This window comes from Meriones unguiculatus, chromosome 12 (genome assembly GCF_030254825.1).
Source record: "Meriones unguiculatus strain TT.TT164.6M chromosome 12, Bangor_MerUng_6.1, whole genome shotgun sequence".
Classification (NCBI taxonomy): Eukaryota; Metazoa; Chordata; class Mammalia; order Rodentia; family Muridae; genus Meriones; species Meriones unguiculatus.
In genome coordinates, this window is record NC_083360.1 from 52,777,310 (window position 1) to 52,793,814 (window position 16,505).

Sequence of the window (16,505 nt, forward strand, 5' to 3'; positions counted from 1 at the left end):
GGTATTTGATGCCCTAGATAAAAGCCTTAATCTGTAGCTGGAGTCATTGTTCAGTTGGTGAAGTGTTTGCCTATCATTCATGAGGCCCTGAGTTTAATTGCCTCATAAAACTGCTGTGGTGACATATGTACCAGGTTCTCTATGTGGAGGCAGAAGGATCATGTAAAGGTTAAAAGTCATATCAAAACCACCTTAAAACTGACTGTGTCCCAACTCCTGCTCATCTGCCCTCCTCCTGTGAAATCTAAGAATAAAACTCAACCTTAGAACAACAACAATAAAATACCCAATCTGACAGAAACCAAGCCAAACAAAAGATCAGTCAAAAAAATGTAGTTGTTTAAATTCTTTGCATGGTTGTGAATGGAAACAAATCTTTGGATGAATTTAGCTGATAAGTTATAAAAGTAAAGTATGTTTGTGTGTCTGTGAATATATATTTATATATGTATGTTTGTATGTATGTGTTCATGTTTGACATAATAAGCAGATGCTGAAGAGTCCTGTTATTTCTAGTATGGAACATTCTAGTTTATAAAAATTAAATTTTGAATTTTTTAAAAAAGATGCTAATAGACCTCATTCTTTTAGAGCTTACTGAGAATATAAGACTTTCATTATTTTTTGAGATCATATCATTCAAACTATTAAGAAACTATTAACACATGTGTATGTATGTATGTATGTATGTGTGTACGTGTGTATGTGAATATGACGTGTTTGTGTGAGAATCCATGTGCCATATAACTTCTGTGTGGTGGTCTTAGTACAACTTTGTGGAGTTGGTTCTAGGAATAGAACTCAGGTTTTCAGGCTTCTGAAGCAACTGCCTTTATTCACTGAGATATCTTCCTGGCCATGTAATTTTTCTATTATTACTGATGTTGTTTTGTAGCTGAGGTTGAACCCAGAATTTTTTTTTTTTGTTGTTGTTGTTGTTGTTTTGCTTTTGCTTTTTCAAGACAGGATTTCTCTGTTTATCTTTGCTGTCCTGGAACTCTGTAGACCAAGCTGGCCTGAACTCACAGAGAGCTGCCTGTCTCTGCCTCCTGAGTTCTGGGATTAAAGAAGTGCACCACGATCTCCTGTCTGAATGCATGGTTTTTTGATTGTTAGCCAAGTGCTCTACTCTTAAGCAAACATCCTTCAAAAGTAATTTACATAAAAGTATTTACAAAAAAAAAAAAGTATTTACAAAAGTAATTGCTGGCCAGATGTGGGGGATTGTGTTGGCACATACCTTTAATCTCAGAGCTAGGAATTCAGAGGTAGTCTGGTCTCTGTGAGTTCAAAGCCAGCCTTATCTACATAGTCAATGGCAGGCTAGATAGGACTACACAGTGAGACATTTTTTCAGAGAAAAAAAAAAGGTAATGATACATCATTATCTCAGATACAGGAATATGTTCTCCCATATAAAATCATTGTAATATATGATAATTCAGATTATTGGTGAGAGGGCTGGGGATATGATGTTCAGTGGTTGAATTCTTGCCCAACATGCAAAAATTACTGAGTTTGAGCTCCAGCCTTGGTGCATTTATGTGTGGCGATGGAGAATGGGAGGGTTGGGAGAAAGAGTACAACAGACAAGAATTGGTCTTTGAAGTCCTTTGTTCTATTATTATCACAGAGAGTGTTTGATCATTATTACTAATAGCCCATTTGATTATTCTGGTATACTGTCCATCTTTTACTTAAAGATTATTTTTTATTTATTTTGTTTGTGTGTGAAGGACACACATTCCATGACATCTCATGTGATGGTCATAGAACAACTTATAGGAGGCAGTTCTCTGTATCAACCGCTTGTGTTCTGGGGATTGAACTCACGTGGTCAACTTTGGTGGCAACTACCTTAACTCATTTTTCATTTTTAAAGAACATAAATTTACTAGGGATTAATTTTTATTGGTGTGTCTGTTTATCTAACTGGGATGGTTTGATTATAGATTGATTCTTTTTCTCTGAAAATTATCATGCACATAACATTGTCTGGTTTGTTTATCACTGTATACAGTGTAACCTGAGATAATAAAGGTTTTTTTTTTATTATATAAATTGAATGAATAAGTAATTTTGATAGCAAAAATACATTTGAAGTTTTAGAAAGTATTAGGTAAGTAGTAAACATTTACTTAATAACTATATATTTCTTGGTATTCTGTAGTTTGAAGATTATTAGAAACAGTTGGTTCTTTTTAGTTATATAATTTAATTATTAGGAATTGTTTGACAATTTCTAGATCAAATTTTATTTTTTCTCGAAGTCATCTTTCCTCTAGGTTTTAAATAATCTTTTTCATAGTGTTAAGATGCTGTGCTGCTTAGTTTTGTTTTGTTGTTGTTGTTGCTGTTGTTGTTGTTGTTTTCAATTTGACTGATACAAGCTAGAATCACCTGGGAAAAGGGAACTGCTGTTAGGAAAGGGCATTTTCTTGATGTGGGAGGGCCCAGCCGGCTGTGGATGATGACACCCCTAGGGTGGTGGGCTTGTGTTGTTTAAGAAAGCATGCTGAGAAAGCCTCGAAGAACAAGTCATAAGCAATGTTCTTCCCTCACCTTTGCTTTATTCCTGCCTTCAGGTGCCTGCTCTTGAATTTTGCTTTGGCTTATTTTAGTGATGGACTATGATTGGGACATGTGAACCAAATAAACTCTTCCCAAATTGTTCTTGTTCATGGTGGTAATTAGAAGGCAAAGTAATCTATATATACCTTTAAAAATAAATATATATTTAAAATATACATATATTCCTGCTAGTAGTTTTATGGGGAAATTTACAGCAAATTTTAGTGGTACTTTTCAGATCAAACCAGGGATTTTTTTCTAATACAGAGCATATGGTCTTCATAGTGGTTGAGGATTGTTTTGTTTTTTTCCAAGACAGGGTTTCTGTGTGTAGCCTTGGCGGTCCTGGACTTGCTTTGTATACCAGGATGGCTTGGGAACTTGTAGAGATTCTCCTACAGATATCCTGCTGCCTCTGCCTCTCCAAGTGCTGGGATTATAGGCATGTGCCGTCATGGCCACCCAAGAAATACATTTTTAACTGTTTCTTATCAACACAGTACACAATTTGCTTGGTATAACCAGTATAGAGGATAAAATACTCTTAACACACAATTGATAATATATACTGTTTTCCGAATCATCTCATGGAATCTTCTTAACAGCTTAGATGTTGATTCCTAACTTACTTTGTTTTTTATTAAAATAGTCCACATTTCATTTTTTTTAAATTACATATATGTGTAATCTGTTTTCATCATTTCCTGTTCTCTTTCCTTCCACTTCTCTTCTATCCTACTCCCTTCCAAATTTATGTCCTCTTTAATTCAATAATTAAATTGAATTACAATCTTTCCTCATTTCTGAGCCTTAGATGTAGGGTTGTATTATGGTTGTATCAGTTGGGGGCTGGGCACTTCACAGACAGTGCTCTACATTTTGACCAGTTATGGCCTGTATCGGTATCCACCAACTATAAAAAGAAGTGCCATTGATAGGGGTGAAACCTACAGTTTTCTGTAAGTTATAAAGATAAAAATGTAGAATACAAGTAGACATTATAATGGTTTAGGGAAGTGGCAGTAATAGGTTGGCCTCTAAAGTTCCGTGGCTTCACCCGTCTTAAAAGTTTGCTGTGTTTACAACACCAGGCATGAATTTCCTCTTATTAAGCAGGTCTTAAGTCCAATTAACTATTTGTTGGTTGCTGCCACATTCTAAGTGTACCTTTGGGGATACTATGCTGTGCTGGTTATTGTTGTAGTTCATTGACTGTACAGCTGGCAGCTTGTATAGTACCGTCTGATACTATGAAAGCTGTTTTCTCAGGTAAGAGTTTCTGGGGCAGCTAAAACTCAGATTCTTTCAAGAACATGGTGTCTTCAGTATTGGGGACTTAACCTTCAGCCTGTGGGAGGCAACTGAGGGCAATAGCAGCAGCCTATTTTGTTTGGGAGACACTTGGATTTCTCTGACCAACGACTGGAAAGGAGTTTCTCATGCCTGGTAGTTGGAATGCTGTTAATTAGTTTATGGCTCTTGATGGGACCGTTATTACCCCCAGTGGTGTAACTTTGTTTAAACCCACACACATACACCCCCCCCCCCCCACAGAAATAATATGTAATTTTAGGTAAACATAAAATACTATGATTCCCTATGGCTTTTTCAAACACCCTTAGTTTTTTTTTTTTTTCACTTTATGTGCATTTGCATTGGTGTTCTGCCTGCATGTATATCTGTGTGAGGGTGTGAGATCCCCTAAAACTGGAATTACAGATAGTTGTGAGCTGGCATGTGGGTTCTGAGATTTGAAATAGGGTCCTTTGGAAGAGCAGCCAGTGCTCTTAACCCTTGAGCCATCTCTCCAGCTCCACCCTTAGTGTTATTAACCCCTTTCTTTCCCTTTTTCTTGATATTGTCCTCATACCTCACCATAGGCTCCTTACCCCCTCTTCCCCTTATCAGTTAAAGCTCCTCTTTTTCTGTTCTTCCGTTTTCTTCTGAATAGCATGTATACCTAAAGTTTTGGAGCTATAGCTACAGATAAATAGGAACATTCTGTGTTTGTATTTTCTGGATCTGGGTTACCTCATGTAGGCTAATACTTTTAGTTCTATCAATTTACCTGAAAATGTAATGTTTTTTTTTTAACAGCTGAATAGTTTTCCATAGTGTATGTGTGCCATATTTTTATTGTTTATTCATCAACTGAATGAAATTTAGATTGTTTCCATTTTTTAGCTATTGGGAATAGAGCAGCAATCAATATGGCTATGTAAGTATCTGTGGAATAGGATGGAGAGTTTATGCCAAGGAGTTGTATAACTGGTTTATTTGGTAGATTTATTTTTAGCATTTTGAGAGTTTTCCATGTGATTTCTGTAGTGGCAACACCAGTTTGCAATTGTACCATATCCTCACCAGCATTTGCTCTCAGTTGTTTTCATGATTGTAGCCATTCTGATTGTGGTAAGATGATACTCAAAGTAGTTTTATTTTTTTGAGACAAAGTAATTTTATTTTTTTCTCTCTACATAGCTTAGCTATCCTGGAACTCACTGTGGAGAACAGGCTGGTCTTGAACTCACAAAAATCTGTGTGCCTCTTCTGAGTGTTGGGGTCAAAGACATACACCATCACTTTTAGTTTTCAAAGTAGTTTTAGTTTGTATTTTCTCAATTGCTAAGGATGTTGAATACTTTTTGAGATGGCTTTTGTTACCTGACCCTCATGTTTGGGTCTTCTGTTTTTTTTTTTTTTTTTTTCCATTGATAAACGTGTCTGTTTTTTTGCCTGTACCATGCTGTTTTGTTACTATCTATATATTACCATCTCTCAGAAAGATATCCTGTAATCTGGAATCTTGTAATCCCTTCAGTATTACTTACTTTATTTATTCATTGCTCAAGACTGTTTTGGAGTTTTTTTTGTGGTCTCCCATGAATTTTAGGAGTGTGTGTGTGAAGAATGTTGTAGGGATTTTGTATGGATTGCATTGAATCTGTAAATTAGATTGTTTTTCATAGATTTTTTTTTTTATTTTTACAAAATTAATTCTGCCAGCCTGTGAGCATGGAAGAGTTTTCCATTTTCCTTAGTCTCTGTCTTCAGGAATTTAAAGCTTTCATTGCAAAGGTATTTTACTTTTTTGATTAAGTTTCTTTCTCAACATTTTATTTTATGTTTTTAGGCTATTGGGATTGGTATGTCTACGATCTCTTTATCAGTATATTTATTGTTTAGAAAGGCTAGAGAATTTTGAAAGTTTATTTTTGTCCTGCCACTTTGCTGAAATTACTAGCAATTTTATTGCTCTAATTATTGCTTCAGATGTTATATTACAAAGGGGATGGGAGTGGATGGCTGTGGTCCTTTTCTGATTTTAATGGGGTTGTTTTGAGTTTCTGTACTTGAGATGATATTGGCCGTGGTTTTTATTGTATATAATCTTTGTATGTTGAAGTATCTTGTCTCCAGTCTTATTCTCTTTAGTACTTTTATTATGAAAGCATGTTGGATTTTTTAAAATGTATTTACTTTTATTATATATATATATATATATATATATATATATATATATATATATATATGTATATATAGGTGTTTGCATGTACGTCTATGTGAGAGTGTCGGATCCCCTGGAACAGGAGTTACAGACAGTTTTGAGCTATCATGTGGGTGCTGGGAATTGAACCTGGGTCCTCTGGAAAAGCAGTCAGTTCTCTTAATTGCTGAGCCATCTCTCCAGCCCGACCTGTTGGAGCTTTTTCTGTATTTTTTGAAATGGTTATGTGATTTTTGTCTTTATATCCACTTATATGATTTATTGACTTAATGTATGTTAGAACTATCCCTTCATCTCCAGGAAAAAGCCAACTTGATCATGATGGATGATAATCTTTTTGATATATGCCTATATTTAGTCTACAGTTATTTTATTGAAGATTTTTGCATGTATGTTCATTAGCCTGTTCTGTTTTGCCTTTGCTTGGTTTTGGTGTTAGAGTGATACTTCCTACCTAGAAGGAAGAGGTTTGTAATTTTAAACATAAGTTAAGAAATATTGATTCTAAGCCAGGTGGTGGTAGTACGTGTCTTTAATCCTAGCACTTGGAGGGCAGAGGCAGGTGACTCTCTGAGTTTGAGGCCAGCCTTTTCTACTGAGTTCCAGGATAGCCAGAATTACACAGAGAAATCCTGTCTAAAACCAAAACCAAAACCAAAACCAAAACCAAAAAAAAAAAAAAAAAAAAGATTCTAGATCCTCCTTAGTCTGTCTTTAGTCTGATAGAATTCGGCTCTGTAACCATCCAGGCCTGGACTTTTTGTTGGTGTTGTTAGAATTCTTTATATTACTGTTCATGTTGTCTTACTTGTCATGTTTCTTTTTATGTTTAGATTGTTGGTCTCTTCTTGTTTTGACTTTGGTTTGGATGAATCTAAAAATTCATTAATTTCTTGTAGATTCTAATGGAATATAGGTTTTAAAAATATTCCCTTAAAATGTTCTGAATTTCCTTGGTGTATATCATAATGTTTCCTTGTTCATTTCTGATTCTGTTAATTTGGGTCTTTTGCTGAGTTGGATCTTATTTATTTTCTTAAAAACGAGCTCTCAGGTTCATTAATTCTTTGTATTGCTTTCTTTGTTTATCTTTCATTAATTTCTGCTCTGATTTTTATTATTCCTATGTATATAATGGATTTGACTTTGGTTTGTTCTTTTTAAATTCTTGAGTAGTATCGTTGTTTATTTGTGTATGTTCAGATATGTGTATTTTAATGCATGCTCTTAGGATTCCTCTTGTAGGAATGCTTTTATTGATTCCCAGAGATATAGTTTTGTTTTAATTTAGTTCCAGAAAAAATTATTACTCTTATTTCTCATATGACCCATTTCAGTAAGAAATTGTTTAATCTCCATATGTATGTGTGTTTACTGGAGATTTGTATGCTATCAGTTTTAATTTTGATAACATTGTGTACAGATAGGATATGTGGAGTTATTTCAATTTTCATGAAATTTTAAGGTGTATTTTTTTTGCTTCAGAATATGGTCTATTTCAGAGAAGCTTCCATGGGCCACTGAGTACCAATATTCTTTGGTATTTTGTAGGGATACTCTGTTAAGACCTATTGGGATAATTGCTGTATGATGTCATTAAATTCTGATTTTTTTTGTTTATTTTTTCTCTAGATTATTTTTCTATTGGAGAAATGGATATTGATATATCACCTACTATTACTGGATTGTAGTCAGTTTTATGTTTTAATTCTAGTAGTATGCTTTTCATGAAATTGGGTGTATCAGAGTTTAAATACATTCTTGGGATTGTAGTTTCTTCTTGGTTAATTGTTCCCTTGGTTAAAATGAAATGTCCTTAATTTTGTCTGATTAGTTTCAGTTTCAAATTTGTTTATATTTATTAGGGTAAGGGCATTTGCTTGCTTCATGTTCTCTTTTTCTTAGAATACATTTTTCCATCTTTCCCCTTTAAGGTATTGCCTACTTTTAAAGCTGTAATTAGTTTCTTGTAGACAACAGAAAGAAGAATTTTGTTTCTTACTCCATTTGGATGACCTGTTCTTTGATTGGGGAATTGGAGCTATTGATGTTTAATGTTTATTGATATGAAAGGTGCATGTTGATTGAAGGAATTTTATTTATTTTGTTGTTTGTGTTCTTTATTAGTATTTTGTGTTTATAGAATTATAACTTCATTTGTTTTCCTTCTAGTCTTGGATGTGCTTGTTCTTCTTTTCAGTCAGAAGTAATACTTCCAGTATCCTGTAGGGCTTGTTTGGTGGACATGCATAATAAGAATGATGTGATAGTTATTATTATTATTTTGAGACAGTGTCTGATGTAGCCTTTTCGGGTCTGCATCTTGGCCAGGATAGCCGTGAATTCATAGAGATAGCTGTGCCTGCCTCAGTTTTCTGGATGGTGAGATTAAATGTGTGCACCATCATGGCTGGCTGACATGAATTCTTTTAACGTTCGTATCATGGAAATTTTGTTTTTCTTTTTCATTTGTGGTTGACAGTTGTGCTGGGTATAAGAGTCTAGGCTAGCATCTATAGTGTTTTAAAATGCATGACTCCAAGTTTTATTTCCTTTTAAAATTTCCATCTGGAAATAAGCTAAATGTTTTTCTTTATCTGTTATCTGTGCTTTTTTTTTTTTTTTTGCATTTTCAATACTCTGTTTTATAAATGTAGTGTTTTAATTATGCTATGCCAAGGGGAATTTTTTTTTTTTTCTGGTCCTACCCAGTGTTCTGTGTGCTTCCTGCATCTGTACATGTGTGATTTTACTTAATTTGGGGAAGTCTTTTCCATTTGTTTATTTATTTAATCACTTTACATCCTGATCCCAACTTCTCCCTCCTCTCCTCTCAGTCCTAACCCTGTACCCTCCTCCTCCCATTCTGCTTTCTTCTTTCTAACAGAGAAGAGGAGATCCCCCAATTGGTACCAACCTACCCTCTTAAATCACTGTAGAACTAAGCACATCCTTTCTCACCTGGGAGTGACAAGGCAGCTTAACTATGGGGAACTGACCCAGTGGTAGGTAGCATATTCAGACACAGCCCCTACTCCTATTTTTAGGGGATCCACATGATGACCAAACTGCACATTTGCTATATATGTAAAGGGGGGGTGGTGTCTATGTTACCTCTGTGCAAGCTCTTTGGTTTCTGGTTTAGCCTCTGTGAGCCTCCATGGGCCCAGGTTAGATTACTCTGTAGGTCTTCTTATGGTGTGCTTATCCCTCTGACTTCCACTTCCTTCCTCCCACTCTGCCACAGCACTCCCTGAGCTTGACCCATTGCTTGGCTTTGGGTCTCTGCATCTGTCTCCATCAGGTGCTGCCAGTGGAAGCCTCTCAGAAGACAGTTTTGCTAGACGCAGAGTGTCTTAGTAGTGACATTGGTTGGCCTGCTTCTGTGGCTTGGGTCTCAAGCTGGGCCAATCACTGGTTTGCCATTCTTTCAAACTCTGTTCCATCTTTGCACCTATACTTCTAGACAAGACACATTTTGTGTCAAAAGTTTCATGTGTGGGTTGGTGTCCTTCTGCTGGGAGTCCCACCTGGCCACAGGAGGTGCCAACTTTATGCTCCTTAACACCTGTTTTTCGTAGTCTCAGCTAGGGTCACCCCCGTAGACTCCCAGGAGCCTCCCCTTTCTCAGAGATGCTCTCCCACTCCCTGTTCTTTCTCCCAGTTCATCTCCTCACCTGCCCTCCTTCTCTCTCCGTTCACCTGATTCCCATTCCCATTATCCTCCCCATACCATCTCCCACCCAGTTCCCTTTCTTCATCCACTTCAGATGTCTATTGTATTTCCTGCTCTGAGTGAACTTCAAGCATCTTCCCTTGGGCTCAACTTGGCTTCTTATGGTCTGTGAATTGTAGTATGGTTATCTTGTACTATATTGCTAATATCTGCTTATATGTGGGGAAGTTTGAGCTGTCTGTGTCCTTAAATAACTTAATGAAAAATTCCTTGATGAAATTTAAGTTCTGTGTGCTGAGGTTTTTGTAGGGATTTTTTTTGGAGAACATGTCTGTAGGATTGGTGGGTTTTGGGGGGAAGAAGAAGGCGGCCTTGGACTTTCATATTGAAATTTTTATCATATGACTTGAGCATATGGACTTCCTTTGTTGGTTCTGTGTCTGATGTGAGGTTCTAGACTGTCTCAGGTATGCCTGTGGACAGGCTGTGTGCCTGAGGCAAGGCCTGAGGGATGGGGATGGCACAGGCAGATGAGTTTTCTTGCACTCATCAAGCTGGTTCCTTGCATAGATGTATGATCCGTGTATTCCTTTAGGTTGGATAGTATACAGCCTGGCTAGGATCTGGTGGAACATACTAACTAAACTAGTGTACATGATATTCAGGCTGTGGGACCAGTGCCAAGTCCAGGGCTTAGAAAGACATTGGCAGCAACTGATCAGATGGGGCAAGTCCACAATATATTAGGCTTGTGACAAACATGGGAGTTGGAAACAGCACAGGCAGGACTGACCAGACTGATTTTGAGGAATGGAGAGTGTACATATGTGCTATGGTTCAGGAGCTCACAAGAGTGGACCTGAGTACAGGGCTGAGGACCAGGGCAGGGTTTGTATATTGGATTTGACATAGGCAGCTGGAGTGGAGGAAGAGGGGGGAGAGATCACAGGTAGTCTATCTGGTTGGTGACTACAAGGTCTCTGGTAGCTAGTGGGCCTGAGATCAGTCTAGTCCCAAAGACATCATCTCTATTTTATCGAACATTAATCAAACTCCAGAGAAATTCAGCTCTCTGCCCAGGGTTATTTAGCTTTTGTATGATAAACCTTGATGTGTTTGGTCGCTCTTACCTGCAATTACAGTTCTAGGACTGCCAAGGCAAGAGAAGCCTGGTCATGAGTCTGACTTTTAAGATCTGTGTTTCAGTGAGTGAAAAGTGCTGAGAATGTGTTATTGAGTCAGTTTTGAGTGAATTGACATTTTGAACAACTATGATGGCCTGACAGCATATTAAGGATGGGCTCTGGAGCCTGTGAGAGTTTGTTTACATTAGATTGAGATGGAAAGTTCTACTTTAACTGGATAGTGCCTTTGTATGGGCCATGATCCTGGATTGGAAGAAAAGGAGTGATGAACTGGCCATGAGGATTAGTCTTTTTTGGATTCCTGAATTCAAATGCACGTGGATTAGCCATTTGAAGCTTCATTCCTAAAGTGAACCCTTTCTTCCTTAAGTTGCTTTTGTCAGAGTATTTTTTTCACAGCTATAGGAAAGTAACTCATACCTATTGTGTTTCTAGTCATGCTGCAGTATATCTATCTACCTTTTCATTCATCATTGTATGCATTTCTGTGCTCGTAAGATGAATTCCTAAATTTCAGATCAAGGGTATATATACTTTTGACTTTATATGTGTTGACAAATTATACACTAGAAAGATTGTGCTAGTTTATTCTTTCTTTCACTCTAACTACATAAATGGTTTCCTTTTATTCTATCATTAATATATTAAGCAATACCAATCCGATAAATGTAGAGTGTCTTATTTTAGGTTTGCTGTCTTAGAGTTTTATAAAGGTTTTTTCTCATTTTTTCCATAGATGTTCTGTTTTTTTTTTAATACAGTTGATTCAATATTTTAGAAATACTTTGAAAGCTAAAATTACTTATAATTTACTGCCTTCATTAGTATTTTTATGAAAGTGCTTGACTTACTGATAAAGAATATAAAATTCTGTACAGTTTTAAATATAAGTGCATTTGTATATAACTCATTAAGTTTTAAACCATGAGAGTGTATAATATTTTTTATTTAGAAAGTAAAAGTAGATAGGTGAAAAACCTTAAAAAGTGCCTTATTGGTTTGTGGTTTTTACTTTTTAATTTTTTATAGATACTGTACTCCAAGATACTTGGATTATGAAGATTTGGAACGCAAATACTGGAAAAACTTAACTTTTGTGGCACCTATTTATGGAGCAGATATTAATGGGAGCATATATGATGAGGTATATTTATATTTATGTTGTTTTTAAAACATTGCTTGGTGATACTGCTTTTGTTTACTATTTTTAGATAGCTGAGAAGTACCCAATTATTTCTTTCATCAATTTATTATTATTATTATTATTATTATTATTGTTTTTTTTTTTTTTTGAGACAACGTTTCTCTATGTAGCCCTGGCTGTCCACTACTCACTTTGTAGACCAGGCTAGCCTTAAACTCATAGTGATCTGCCTGCCTCTGCCTCCCTGAGTGCTGGTATTTATTAATTATATTTTATTTGTTTGCTTTTGGGTATTTATACTTTTTAAGTATGAGAGAAAAAAAAGATGGTCCTCCTCATTCCTTTCTTTTTTTACTTTCTCTCTTTTTTTTTTTTTTTAAGTTTTTGGAGACAAGATTTCTCTGTGTATCCTTGGCTGTCCTTTGTAAACCAGGCTTGAACTCACAGTAATCCACCTGCCTCTGCCTCCTTGAGCACTGGGATTACAGGCATGTGTTACCACGCCATGAGGTTTACTTTTTTTAAAATTTTATTTTAAAGTGTGTGCGTGTGTGTGTGTGTGTGTGTGTGTGTGTGTATGTGTCTGTATGTGTTGTGTGTGTGTGTGTGTGTGTGTGTGTGTATGTGTGTGTATGTGTGTGTGTATGTGTTTGTGTATCTGGGTGAGGGTATTCTTGTTTGTATAGATGCTTGTGGAAGTTAGAGACGATGGATATCTTGGAGTTGAAGTTGTAAGCTCTTTGATGTGAGTACTAGGAACCAAATTCAAGTCCTTTGCAAGGTCAGCATTCACTATTAACTGAGCAGTTTTCTCCATTTTTCCCACTCCTCTTTTTTTATTTTGAGCCAGAGTCCTGATAGTTCAAGCTAGTTGAAATCTGTTCAGCTGAGGATGATCTTTTTGATCATCTTTCTGATCCTTTTGCCTCTACTCCCAGTTTCCATTCTACAACTGTGAGTAGACACGGAATAACTAGCAGGAGTCAATTCTTTTCTTCTGCTATTTTGATTTTGGGGATCAAATTCTGATCCACTGCCTTGTTGGTGTGGTAAATGCTTTTACTGGCTGAGCTTTCTCTCCAGCTCTACGCTTTTAACTTTTTTTTTTCTTTTCGGGGACAAATTGTATGATTTCTTTTTTTTTTTAAATACATGTGTGATAGTCTTTTTAAAGTTATTATTGTTGTATTCAATCTGACAACTCATCTTTAGTATATCAGCATGTGTCTTTAAGTTACAATAGAAAATTCGTATGTCCACTAATTTATAGGTTATATTGAGATTCCCATAATTTATTTACTGTTATTTATAGTAATGTTATTTATAGTATATAATGTTATTTATAGTAATGTTATTTATAGTGGAGGAAGAATAAATTTCACTGTATAGGTAATAAGTGAGTGAGCTGTACGGTGTTCTTTTGGTAAATATTTTGTTCTGCGACAATTTCACTTTGTCTTTGTGCATTGATATCCATTGCTAACCCTTGCCTTAGTCTTGTTGTTATATTATTTACATTTTTTTTGAAAAGCAAAATAGGTTAAAAGGTACGGGTCTTAGTTTGGGTTTCTATTGCTGCAATGAAACAACCAAGACCAAAAAGCAAGTTGAGGAGGAAAGGATTTATTTGGCTTACACTTTCATATTGCTGTTCATTATTGAGGGAAGTCAGGACAGGAACTCAGGCAGAGTAGGAGCTGACCATGGAGGAGTGCTGCTTGCTGTCTACAGGCTCCCTATGGCTTACATGCTTTCTTACAGAACTCAGGACCACCAGCCCAGGGGTGGCACCTCTCAAAATAAGCTGGACCCCCCTATCAATCACTAAAATTAAGAAATGCTTTACAGCTGGATCTTTTTGAGACATTTTTCTCAATTGGTATTCCTCCTTTCAGTTAATTCTGGCTTATGTCAAGTTGACATAACAGTAGCCAGCATAGTAGAGAAAAAACAAATTCAGACTGTCATAACTTCTTGTATTTGAATTTCTTTGTATCATTTCTGACCTCAAGGAAGAATTTTATCAGCACCCTCTTCCCTTTATGAATGCATTACCTGTAATAGGCTTCAGTTTCTTTCAGTGATAATTATTCTGACATTGTAGTAACTTTTTTTTCTTATAACAACATAATTCATTGTTGCCTTTTCCTGAACTTTATACAGTTAGGATCATTTCCTGAATATCTTGAAATTATGATGCTTCTCCCATTACCTTTTCATCCCTCCACCCCATTATGGAAGTTATACCTGTATTGCAACAGTCTTCTTTGTTTCATTTCCAAGCTATTCTGTATTGTACATAGCTATAGTTCATTTAATGGCTGTATGTGATTTGGCTTTGCGAATGAGCTGTAGTTTGTCTTTTTTTAGGTTGCTTTTGGTTACTTTTGGTTTTTATAATCAAGGTTTCTATGACTGTCCCATAAATGTTTCCTAAGGCATAGAAGCATACTTTTCTTTGGGTGTACTGATAGGTATGGTTGTAGATAAACATGATTGGTCTTAGAAAAAAACTTTGCAGTTTATAGTCATCCTTCTTGGAGCAGTGTTTAAGTTTTCCCTCTTCCTTGGCCTTTGTGTAGATTATAGCTATTTTGTTAGTTGCAGGTATAGTACTTTGTGGGGTCTTTTGTTTGTTTGCTTTTTTTTTTTAGTGAGACAAACAGCCATGGCTGCTGAGGAACGCCCTCTATAGACAACACTAGCCTTGAACTCAGAGATCTGCCTGCCTCTGGCTTGCAAGTGCTGGGCTTAAAGGTGTGTGCCACCATGCCTGGCTATCTTGCTTTTAAAGTTGCTCTATGATACATGCCCCCGCAGGTCCATTGGATCTTTTTTAGGATTTTTTTTCCCCTTCTATTCCTCCTCCTCTCCCTCCCTCTCTTCTCTTACTTTTCCCCTTTCTTCTTCTGTTTTCCTTTCTTTTCTTCCCTTTCCAGTCTCATCCTTGCTTCTTCTTTTCCTTCCTTCCATTCCTTCTTTTTTTCTCCTGTGCATCCCAGTCCTTCTCAACCCCTCTTTTTAGGACAGGATCTCATTCTGAAGCTCTGGATGACCTAGAACTTGGCATGTCTTTCAGCCTGGCCTCAAACTTGTGGTAATCCTCCTCCACCTCCTTCTCCAAGGATGGAGTTATAGGCATGTGCCACCATGCCAGTGTTTTCTTTATCTTTTTTTTCTTCCTAAAAACACAGGATTACTGTGGTTGAAGCAGGCCACAATCACTTTGAAATCTAGTCTGTCTGAAAGAGTTAGTGTGTTCTGTTAATGTTTTTAAAAATTCATTTTTTTTAATTTACCAGTTCCTCAACCTTGTCTTGAAAAGTTTTCACTTGACTTTATTGAAGTTTTCCTTTCCTCCATCATTTCATTTGATGTTTCTTTAGTATTTGTCTTTATTAAATTCAATTCTCTTGTATTGACTTACTTGTTTTATCCAGTTGTCTTTGTTTCCTTCTAATTTATTCAAGAGTTTACTCATATCATCCTTTATTTCTTTAAACATTTCATTCCTTTGACTTACTTTTCTAGAATTTTGTCTGATATCTTCTTACCAGGGGACATTGCTCTGGAATGAGTAGATTTTAGAGGAGTCACAGCATACTTCTTTTTTATGTTACTTCTGTTTTGTATTAGGACTTGCACATTAGGAGTTAGTTTGTTGACCTCCCTCCTTCTCACTCCCAGTTTGCAGTATTTGTAATGCTTCATAGGTATTAAGGTTGTAGTAGCTTTTTGATATTATATTCTTCTGTTAGACTTGTATTAGGCTGTAATAATCTATTCCCAGCCTTCTCTGCAACAAGAAGTTGTAGATTCACTATGAAATGGAATAGTATTCAGCTACACAAAGTCACTTCTTAAACACTAATTACTTCATGTACTAAAGGGACATTGGTAGTTCTGTGTTTATTAATATATTAGTTGTTTGAGTAAGAATTGAAATAAAAAGTAAATAGAAAGCAGGAAACAAAGCAGTAGTAGGACTAGTGATTAGCTTTGCGATGGTATTTGAGACCACATAGGGAAGAACAAAATAAATAAGAGAAGGGATTGCAGTCCTGTCAGAATCAGGACTGACATAAACTGGAGAGAAGTAAAGATGCTATCTTATAATTCAGGGTAGTTTCATCTTTCATGGGCCTTGCAAACCACTTTATTGGGAGAGTGAAAAACAAAAGAAAAGAACAAGGAAAAAAAGAAAGGAAAACAACAGTATAAAACAAAACAAAAAAGAGAGAGGAAAAAAGAAAAGCATTAGAAAGCAAGAACAGAATGATCCTGAAGTGGCTTGATAAAGTGAAATTGGGATATTAAACACAGGGGAGAAATACAGAGGGAGAGAAAGCCTGATTATTATTTTTTAAAGAAGATTTATTTAATTGCATGTAAGTGTGCATACGCACACATGCATATGTTAATGCCTGTGGAGACCAGAAGAAGGTATAGGATCCTTTGGAG

At 36.1% G+C, this 16,505-nt stretch overlaps 1 protein-coding gene across 11 annotated transcripts in view; it reads left to right on the forward strand.

Moving 5' to 3' along the window:
• Kdm4c (lysine demethylase 4C) overlaps window positions 1–16,505 on the forward strand; it is a 281,505-nt gene that overhangs the window by 18,189 nt on the left and 246,811 nt on the right. For 10 of the 11 annotated variants that reach the window (XR_009585134.1, XM_060365727.1, XM_060365725.1 and 7 more), the window contains one exon: window positions 11,930–12,044. The exons of the other annotated variant lie outside the window; for it this stretch is intronic. Coding sequence is in view for 8 of the 10 variants with exons in the window: in XM_060365727.1 (XP_060221710.1) it covers window positions 11,930–12,044 (115 nt within the window). In the remaining 2 variants the exon portion in view is untranslated. The remainder of the gene's footprint in view (window positions 1–11,929; window positions 12,045–16,505) is intronic. 11 annotated transcript variants of the gene reach the window in all.